At 37.6% G+C, this 11,104-nt stretch overlaps 1 protein-coding gene across 3 annotated transcripts in view; it reads left to right on the top strand.

The window, feature by feature from the left end:
* The first annotated feature begins 1,006 nt into the window (after nucleotides 1-1,006).
* The window catches only part of ACSBG1 (acyl-CoA synthetase bubblegum family member 1), a 70,967-nt gene continuing 60,869 nt past the window's right edge, over nucleotides 1,007-11,104 (top strand). Inside the window, exons 1-3 of one of the 3 annotated variants that reach the window (XM_075208397.1) lie at nucleotides 1,008-1,179; nucleotides 1,806-1,871; nucleotides 10,084-10,178. In XM_075208397.1, the coding sequence (XP_075064498.1) occupies nucleotides 10,124-10,178 (55 nt within the window). In that variant the 5' untranslated portion in view covers nucleotides 1,008-1,179; nucleotides 1,806-1,871; nucleotides 10,084-10,123. Of the gene's footprint in view, nucleotides 1,180-1,805; nucleotides 1,872-10,083; nucleotides 10,179-11,104 lie in introns of all 3 variants that reach the window. The other 2 variants (XM_075208399.1, XM_075208396.1) reach the window with 2 other exon arrangements.

The following is an 11,104-nucleotide window of genomic DNA, read 5'->3' as shown; positions in this document are numbered from 1 at the left end:
AGGAAGGGGGGCATAGATAGCCACCAAACTACCGTGGTCCATTTAATTTTACTTTCTAATTCCACAGTCTGTGCAGACTGCTTTTTTTTATATTCAGCTACAAGTGGAGGGTGTAATATACACCCAAAGATGATGGCTACATTGCCAATAATCAAAGATGGAGGAGGTAGCCAACCAGGTTTGTCTGTATAATTTGCAGACAAGTGTTCGAATTTAGGACAGCCTACCAGGGATTAAACTGTTTTTTTCATAATTTATTAGCTTTAGAATTACCTCACTTATCTAAGAAACTGGTGGAGCACTAAATTAGGTTATTTTAGACCATTTTTTTTTTATTTTTTTCAAAAATACCAAAACAAAACCAAACAAAATCAAAACCAAAACACGCAAGGGTGGTTTTGCAAAACCAAAACCAAAACACGAAGGTAATCCAAATCCAAAACCAAAACCAAAACACGGGGGGTCAGTGAGCATCTCTACTTTCAGTACATCTGATTTATTATCCAGCACAGAAGTAGCACAACCACAGAACACATAGTACAAGAGTTATTTTTTTATCCTGGCACCTTCGGTTTTGATAATTGCCACCAAAGTGTTAACACCTCAGAACATAAAGTGTCCCTTTCCCTTCGAGTACCAAAGAAAGATAATAAACCTATTTTTCACTCTAATAAATAAGTCCTATATTTAAATATCTGCCATTTTAATAATGGGCACATTAATTTTCGGAACTATTGGCTGCAAATCAATGAATGCTACTGGGAAAAGATTGTAAGTCTCACAGTTACACAAAGATCTGCTTGTTCAGCGCTCTAAATCACATCCTAATTCCACTGTGTCTCTTTTATCCTTCCACACAATGACCTATAGAGAGGCACAGATTTCCACAACTTGGAAAAGACCTCTTATTGGCCAGAATGCAGAGAATTGTCGGATTTGCATGTAAAAGAAGTTAAACCTCATTGAAATTCCTCACATGTCCAAAATAGGTTGAAAACAAGAACACTTTAGACATTAAAACATATTTTTGACATCCACCAAGCTCCTCTACAAGAAAGAGCACTGCCGCTTGTGTCTTCTGTTTTATGGACTAAAAATCAATGTTTAAGCATTATTTAAGACGAAGATTGCCCTGCAAGTCTAAAAGATTTCAGCAAAGAGCTCACATTGCCCTCACAGGTAAATATACTGTCTTTTGGCACACATCTCTTTTTGTTACATTCTATGTGATACATTATGAGAATAAAGCATTGTAGAAATGATATATTATATTCAGAACTTTAAAACATGTTTTAACAAACCTGCTTAGACTTTTGAAGAGCTGTAAAAAGGCGATGCATGTTTACATGTTTTAGGGCAGCTATTTATTAGACTTTCTTGTAAACTGGAAATTCTGCATTAGATGATATCTGTCACATTATAATGAACACACATTGCGAAAAGTTTCCAAATTCCACCTCCCTGTAGGCACATAAGCCACATAAATGACATTAACTTTTTAGATGCTCCTATATTTAGTAATATCTTCTATGTTTCTGCCAACTGGAAATATATTCTATATTCAATCAACTTTATACCGCATTTATTATTACATTTATTTTTATATATATATATTTTGATTTTAAATATATCCTTCTGAAATTAGATTTTGTTTATTTGCATTAGATATTATTGAGGTCTGATCGATTCACTAGTAATTAGCAATGTTTTCATATTTTTTTATAGATTTTAATAAATACCTGGAGATGATGAGTTTTATTGTCTATCAGTATTTTTAATATTGTGTTTGTCCTTCTATGATACAGTTCTTTGGTATATGTTGGAATTTTACAAATACTCCTGATACTTTGCAAACAGCCAAAGAGGGACAAGTGAGTGGTTAACTTTTCCTGCGTTGCACTTTATTACTTATTTAAAACTTTTATTTTTATTGGTATGCATTAAAACCATTTCCCTCACCAAATGTTAGAGTCAGATAAAGAGATAAAGAGAAATTGAGCATGGAAGAATATAGGATTTTTTATTATGATTTAACAGCCAATCAGCAAGTAGGCCTGGGGATGGCCTGAGCTGGGAAAGGCTTATAAGGTTGGGATTAATTTCATTTCATTCTCTTGCCATTGGAAAATTCCCCACATGCCCTGGCCCTGATTTTATTGTGTTCATTGCATTGTTTGTTTGCTCTGCATTTTTCTTCCTGAAGGGTCTTGGGGGCCATAATGACACATTCGGGTGGCGGTTAGGCATTCTCCCTTAGCAGGGAGGTTCATTTAGTTATGGGACTGCCCCTAGCTATTAAGTCGAACCAGGGTAGAGCCTGGGCCCACCGCCTAGAAGTGTCTGAATACATTGGGTTGCCACAATTCTGGCTCTTGGAGTGGCTAATAGCTGATTGGTCCTGCTTTTAGTTGCCACCACGTTCAATAAAATTTGTGACTTTTCATTTGCCAAACAAGTGTCATGTGTCTTTATTAGGTAAGATAACTCTTGGTAATTGCACACAGGTAAAAGTGAAAGTAAATATCAACCACTAGGCGATTTCATTATCATCGTCATCAACATTTATTTATATAGCGCCAGCAAATTCTGTAGCGACATTAATAAAACAATACTGGGTAATACAGACAGACAGAGAGGTAAGAGGGCCCTGCTCGCAAGCTTACTATCTATGGGACAATGGGAGTTGGAAACACAAGAGCATGTGCTACATCATATTGCACATTGGACCAGTTAGAATGCAATTTAAGAACAACAGTGAAATAAAATAAACTTCAGAAGTGTTAAGTTAGAAATTGTGTATTAATTTTTTTTTGCATAGACATCTGGAAATACAGTACTGACTGTCAATATTCTTTTCCTTTAAAGACTCTTTCTTTAGTGTGTGATTCTCTGTTTTACACTTCCTATCCTATTATTAGTTAATTTCCTGGTGGCTTACTGTCATTATTTCACAGTTCATTTATGCCAATTCTGCATGAATAACCTTTGTTCATGCAGATATAATAAGAAAGATAGCAATTTTACAAAAATGTCCTTATAGTTTATTTCAGAATAATTCTCAAAAATTATGCATTATTTCTCTTAGTTCCCTTTTCTTTAGATATATTGTGGTATCAAACAGTTAACTAGGGTGCGTGAACAATATATTTAGGACTATTGCCCTTATTAGTACTATTGTATTGCACGTTAGTTGCACTGTCGATCCTATTGATTTTGTTACAATGTGCTGTTATATCAGAGAGTAGGGCTACTATATGTGTAGAACACTCACTGTGTTTTTGCTAAAGTCTTACTGAGCTTGGATATTCATCATATATTTTACATTGTCACATACAAGTAGGGTCTTCCGCAATTGCAGTTGTGAAAATAGTTTCAATCAACTTATGCGTCACTTGTTACCCACACATATTCAATCGCTACTAGATGATTCTAAATAAGTACACAATTTCTAACTGTACACCTCAAAAGTTTATGTTATTTTGCTATTGTTCTTAAATAAATCTAACATCTGGTGAGGGAAACGGTTGTCGAAGTCAGCAAATTGGATAAAGTCATTTCAATCAATATCGAGCGAACTTGCTTGTCATTGTCTGAAATTATGCGTAGAGCATGCTATGGCGTGGAGAAGCGTATCCAGCCGCGACACGTGGCAGTAACAGGTTTTACACTTTTACATACATTTACACAAGCATACACATTTGTAATTAGCACACATTAATTGTAGTTGCAACACATAGTTAATAATGTCAAAATATAGCAGTATTTATGTTTAATAATATAAGTTATATACATGTTAGTGAAATCAAAGGTTCAGGTTGCATGAAATGTGTCATGTTTAGTATCATTTTAATCCCCTATTCATCCGCAGTTGTCCGGATCATTCTCCGAAGGAACCACATATTGCATACTCTAGTTAGCGATGTTAGGGAATAAATGTTTAAAGTGATACTGACTGTATAATGTAAATAGACTAGTTTAAACTGGATTCTTGGCGAGAAAATCGGAGCACATCCACTGGAAAGATAACCCCCACCTTTGGATATTTTGGTTTGAACTGGCCTATGACCTGCAGTACAATGGACCTTCCTGAAGCCTGGACCAATAGAAGCAAGCCACATCATCTGCATTGCTTTACTGTATTCACTGACTGTATATAAGCAGGGACTCTGGACCTAATGGACAGTCTACTTGACCACAGCCTTCAGACCTGAATGACTGTACACTGCATCCAAGGCGCCTGCGATAAGTAACGGCTGTACTTATTTTATTCTGATTTGTTATTCTGCTACTTTTGGCTATTAAATTACACATTGGCAATCGACAATCGTTATTGAATAGCAATTAGACGTGCATAACATGGTTTTAATAGAAATTAATATAAATTGCAATTTTAAATAAGTAATAAAGTGCACAAGTTAACCGTTAATCCCTCTTTGGCAATTGTAAATTAAATTTGGGGTTTTTCTTATCATTGGTAGGCAACAACTATTATTATCTATTGCTGCAAATCGCAACAATACATAAAGAATTACCATCCCTATTTACCATGTCGGGGCTGTGCTGGGAGCCCTGGCAAAGTCCATTTCTGCAACAATAATTATTTTCTATTTACTGGCAGCCTAACACTGGCGGTGAAAGGAACATGCACTGTTTATGTTGGAGCATGACCATTCACTTTGTCCAATGAGGGATCTAACAAATCCAGAGAGGCTTCAGTTGGATCCCATGTTAAAGTCAAGGAACACCAACTTAAAAAATAAATAAACTGCCTAATAACCTGCCTAATAAACTGCCCAATACTGCTGTCCCTGGTAAATAGGTTAAGTACAAGAAAATCTCTGATTTATCCAGCATTAGCCATTTGTTAAATAAGAAACAGTGGAGAAAGAACCTTTTACCGGCATATACGCTGGCATTTTGGTTCTTCACCACTTAGTAAATAAATCCCTTGACTTTGGCTAACTGGAGACAGCACCGCCAACTACTAATAATACAAATAAATGTACAATATGCAGGGCATGATTAAGGGTTCAGGCCGCCATAGGACAATACGCTTGTAATGCCCCCTTGCCTTCCATGCCAGGCTAATACACGGTAGGTAAAAATGAACTCATCCTTAATTTAAAAACCAGCCTCCTTCATCACCCCTCCCCCCCTTCCCAATTATTATGCTCAGGTTTTCGAAACTCAGCTCTGATTGGCTTTTAAATGGGTCACAGCAATCTTTGTCATTCATTTAATTTTCTTTAAAATCAGAGCTGTATAGCAGCATGAAGTCATGAACGAGTGCTGAGAGTAAAGATGTGAAGTGGAAGGGGGCTGTTACGCCTGCGCCTGTCGCCATACTTGTCTCTCCTACTCACTCATCCTCAGACGTCAACTCAAGGATGACTCATTATCTTCAGCCTTGGGAATGGGAATACATCAAGATTAAAACCTTACTACATTTTTCTTTCATGTTTTCTATTTACTTTGGAGAACAAATATACTCTTTAAAATGGATTTCAGTTTATAACTCTCCCTGTCACAAATGTGCACCCCATAAATATTTATGTCCCCTAAAGCCTTGCACTCTAGGCTTCACTCTAGAATTCAGGACTTCTCCTGAGCTGCCCCCCTGCACTGGAATGACCTCCCTCGCTCCATCCGTCTCTCTCCCAACCTGTGCTCCTTCAAGCGGGCACTTAAAACCCATCTGTTCCTTAAAGCCTACCAACCATTCACCTAACCCTCATCCACTCTTCTCATTCTCCCTCTCTCCCCTGGCCCCTCTCTTCTCTCCCCCTGCTTCACTGGCTCCCTTTCGTGCCTGTTTTTGTTTCACCCCTCCCTTAGGATGTAAGCTCGTATGAGCAGGGCCCCCCTCCCCTCCTGTCTCCATACCAGTTCTTCTGCTCTGTCTTTACTCCATATGTCTCCCTGGAGTTCCTGAAGCATTGGTACTTTGTGATTATTGTTCTGATCTATGTCACCCTGTTTGGTCTACTGTTTGTACTGTGTACGGCGCTGTGGAAACCTTGTGGCGCCCAACAAATAAATGATAATAATAATAATAATAATAGGCTGCAGCCTAGTCAGCCTTTTGGATATCCAGGCACTTACAATACACTAAGACTAGAGAAAACAATAGAAATTGATCATATTTAAAATGGAAATCTGATCGGTGTAGTGGAAAAACTACATATACTGTGCATTCATAAGATTCATCTCCATTTCTCAGGCCTCTCTGTAATCAGCGCAGAACTGCCAAAACACACATTTGTATAACAGTGACCTGTATATTTCAAAAGTCACGAAAGTCATCCGATCTTTAGTAAATGATTTGTAACATCAGTGGATATAACACTTGCTGTAAAAGAAAGTTTGTCTCAGAAGAATTTGCTGAAATAATAATGTAAGTACTTAGCTAAGAATTCTTAAAAACACGGTACAGGATTTACTGTTTATTGAAAAAAAGGACACAAGGGAATATGGTAAGGACTAGTTACATGTAAACTGTGGCAGTCACCACTGTGAACAGTTTCTAAGATGACCAGGTAATAGGGCTCATACAAGATTAGGACAGCTTCAGTTCTAGCTGAGATTTCCAATGTCTTAACTGACACTGATGTAAAATAACATAGAAAACTTTTCTCACAACATACATGCAAAGCTCCTTCTGACACCTGCAATTAAATTGATTTTACATATGTGATGAGTGGTATTGAACAAGATATAACTATTATTGTTGTATAGCAAAATATACACCATTTTGACAAGGTATTACAATTTAAAGTTAATAACCTAGAGTAATAAGTTATTGACTATTTTATTAAAATTAAAAATTGTGTGTGAAAGGGAAATGTTTAATTGGCCTTGACCCCAGTCACTGATTGAGCAAATTATACAATTTGAATGTACTGGTTAGTGAAGAAGAGTTACATAGACACAGTGGGCTATCTGGTAATGACTGGTTTCATATAAACTATAGAAGTCGCCTCGGTGAACTGTCTCAGGGTTCACCCTGCACTAGCACAGCTTCAGTATTCAGCTGTAGTTGTGATGTCTGATGCATTAGCGGACACTGATGTGTGTTATTCACTAGCATAGAAAACTTCTCTGGCAACAGCAATGTGTGTATGTTGCAGCAAATTCTAAATGGACAAAGTTTCATTTATAGCAATTGTGGGATCGACTGATGTTACCGTTCTAAATGTCATTTGCCTGTATTACAAATTGTGTAGCTCTAACAGACTGATGGTTACATAGGTGTCTTTTTTCCACTGATCAATGGAACAGAAATTAAGATCAAATCTTTAGGTTTCTTACCACATACTGGTAAAGGTAACAGACTTACATATTCATATTCAATCTAGATTTTCATTTCAGATTTGTATTTAAGGTTTACTTAAAAGGAAGTTTAGAGTGAACAGTACAAGTTAGATGTGATGTATTGCAAGAGGGGTTGAGCTATGACTGACAGCCCGAGATTGGTTGGTAGGTTGTTATAGCTTTCATTGTGGACAATCCTTTGTGTTGATAATAAGCTCTTATGAAAAGGTATTAAGAGTGAGCAACTAATAATGAGCCAAGGACCATCTCTTCCTGTAAGAAAGTTACAGCTATGATTTTTTTTGTGCAAATCCACTTTCATGATGGTAAAGATCATTTTGCAGATTGTGTGACGTTCCTGTGTGAAGAGTTCACTTCATCAATCCACAGGTGTAGTGGTAATTGTGCCCCTTGGTACCCGGCAAGTTGTGTATTGCCATCTTGGCAGTGGCAGGCTGGGCTGGGGGGCAGAAGGGCATCTGCCCCACGGGCCAGACCCATAGAGGACTATCTTGGGCTGGGTCACTGGACCACCTGCATTTTTTCCCTTTAAAATGTTCCAAATAGGCTGCTGAGTCGAGTCTTGTCCTCTGGGCTGAAGTTTACCAGCCCCCCCCTGCATCTTGGACTTGAGAAAAAATACAATTAAAGAGGCATCAAACTTTTCTTGCTATGGTCATATATGGCAAAGAATAAACTGCTTCACTATGTTTCATTATGAGTCCTATTCCTCATATTTTCCCCCTTATGACTCTTCTCTATTAACTTACTGCCATTCATGACTGGCTTCACCATGTACCCAATAGACTGCTTCCATTTTAATTGAATCCTATTTATAGTAACCTGGATTATTGGACATTAAACATATTTGTCCTTTATAATGTAATTAATTCAGCCAGAGTAATTGAAATTAGAAGGTAAGTGAGAAGAGCAGTAGCCAGGTGGGATTGGTCACATGGGCTGGAATAGAACTTTATGAACCATGTTGGGAACTTGGGGTTATTTATGGCTAATTTCACATGGAAAGCCTTAAGAAACAAGGTTTGACTAATTGTAGGTTGTAACTACCTACAATTATATTCCAGTCTCATGTTGTGTGCTTACCTCTAGTGTTATAATGAGCTTGTAGAATTGTAAATTTGCAAAATTTGTATAAAGCTGTCATGGAGAAAGTCCTGCAAATGTCTGATCATGGGCTAACACATAACGAAATTATGACCTTGGATAGAGATCACTGGGTGTATGAGTCTGAAAGGAATCCCTTGAATAATAGTGTATTTGTCAATCTGAAGTTTTTCATTCTGTAGAGCGGTATTAGCAAGAGAGAGGAAGATCATTGCCTATCACTCTTGTTTTATAGAAGAGAGCTAGCAATGAAACTAAAGTACAGCTTCAACGAGTGCTATAAGTGGTATACTCAGTAATGCAAAACTTGCCCACTCTCCTGGAATGTCCAGGAGACTCCAGAATTCCGGGTATGTCACCCGGACTCCTGGGAGAGCAGGCAATTTTCCCGCATCCTGCCCACTTTCTAGTAAACTTGGAAGAATGGGGACCTCAAAGGCGCAATTTACAGTGAACTGCATCATTTTGGCCCCGTCCCCCACGACAAAACACCAATTTTGTTGCGGAGATTGGGGCCAAAATTATGCAGTTGGTCACGCCCCACCCCCTTCTGCTCTCCCACTACCCCCTCTGGGATCTCCCGAAGCTCAAAAATTAAAAGTTGGCAAGTATGAGTAATGAACAGTCACTTTATATAACTCTAGTGTGCACTGGTGTAATCCAAAAAAACAAAGGACAGGGCTATATACTGGAACAGCTCCTCTGTATAATGGTAAATAAAGCGTGCGCACATTCAAATTAATTGGTATTTATATGCTTAATAATGTAGATCATTTATACAGTACATTTCTAATCAATGAAATCTACTTGTAAATATACATGTAAATGACTGGTCACAGGGCTAAAACATATGGAAAATGTGACTCCTTGAGAAAGGAATCCCTTGTCAAGTATTATTATATGTAGAACTATTCTACACAGTTGGCCTGAAGCATACAAACCAAGACTTTTGCAATTAGGCTCCTCTTCGTTTTAAAAGCAACGTGTGAAGAGGCAGAGTACAAAATTTTAGGACATACTTCCTCTTTGCCATATTGCATGATGCAAGTTTGGCACAAATATTAGAGAAATTGCATAGGGATGTTGGCCGTTGTAAATTGTAAGTTCTTCTGACAGGGCCTGATTAAAGGCCGACCTAGGCTAATACATGCATAACCCCCTTCTAGAAAGTTGGGGTCCTGTTGTAAAAATTGTATTATAATGCCAAATGTTAAAAAACCGTGGATTATTTAGCTCTTTAGTTCAAACACAACACTCCAGTATGACCAGATAAAATTACCCCCTAGCACAGGCATATTATATATATATATATATATATATACAATAAAATAAATGAACATTTGTAGTCAAATATTAACATCTACCAGCCCATTTGACTAGTATTTAGCATTCTAGTGACTGCTGAGCAGGCGCGGGCTGGGAGACTTCAGTTGGGGGACACACAGGCGGCCGCATCTCATTACACGGGATGCGGCCGCGTCATTTTTTATTATTGTGTCTTAAATGAGATTTTTATATGAATTCATCAAATATATCATCATATCAATTTACTTGTCCTATATAAACATGGATAAAGTTTTCTATAAAAAAAAATGTAATATTTTATTGTTTGTTCCCATGTAATGCAATGTATTTTTACCCTCTCAGGCAAGGAACAAAGGAATCCACAGATTGTGACACAAAGTACATGGACACTCCTGTTGCTAAACCAACACTGGAAGCTCCCAGCATTAAGTACACAGGTGAATATAGCTTGTACACTGATGCATTTTATGTCACACTAGTAAAAATGTAATTTTCTGGTGTGACATGGTGTTATTGAAAGACTTATATCTAATGGAAAGTACTGTGTCTGGCATTAGGGGCCTGATTCATTAAGGGACATAAGTCATGTTTCATGCCATATTTTGCATGAAATTGCTCCGTCCATGCCCAGAAACAGACTATTCACCAGTGAACGCAAGTAATTGCAATTTATCTTTGAACGGAAATTACACTTCTGATTGGTTGCTATAGGCAACATCTTGTCGAAGTCGTATAATTGGATGAACGAAAGTATATTGGTTAATATTGTTTTATTGTGCGATTGCACTCAGTAAGCCACGCTACACGTGGCATACTGCGATCACACTGTAAAATACGCACACACACACTCGCATTACAACATTTAGTTATTTATATAATTCATATTGGTCCCGTTATACAGTGATTTATGAGCAGATAGTATTTACTTTATTATTAGTTTATATATTATGATTATATGTACACTTCAGTGTTATTTAAGGTTCAGATTATAGGAAATGTGTAATGTCTGGTATCATTTTAATCCAATATTCATCAGCAGCTGTCCGATTCATTCGGCGAAGAGAACGCACAATTCATACTCTAGTTATTGATATTAGGAAATAAACCTATAGAGTGATACCAACTGTAAAATGCTAATAGACTAGTTGTAACTGGTTTCTGGGCGGGAGAATCATCTGGAATGTTGATCCTCAGCCTTGGAGGGGGTTGTTTGAACTAACCTATGACCTGTTTACAATGGACCCACCTGAAGTCTGGACCTATAGAAGCAAGCCACGTCATCTGCATTGTTCTCTCTGTAACACTGAGTGTATATAATCATAGCTGTGCTCCCACTAGCCTCAGTCTACTGTGACCACAGTAT

The sequence above is a fragment of the Mixophyes fleayi genome, chromosome 4 (assembly GCF_038048845.1).
Source record: "Mixophyes fleayi isolate aMixFle1 chromosome 4, aMixFle1.hap1, whole genome shotgun sequence".
In the NCBI taxonomy this organism is placed as follows: Eukaryota; Metazoa; Chordata; class Amphibia; order Anura; family Limnodynastidae; genus Mixophyes; species Mixophyes fleayi.
Note: the sequence above shows the minus strand (reverse complement) of the source record. Positions and strands in the feature narration are given on the sequence as shown.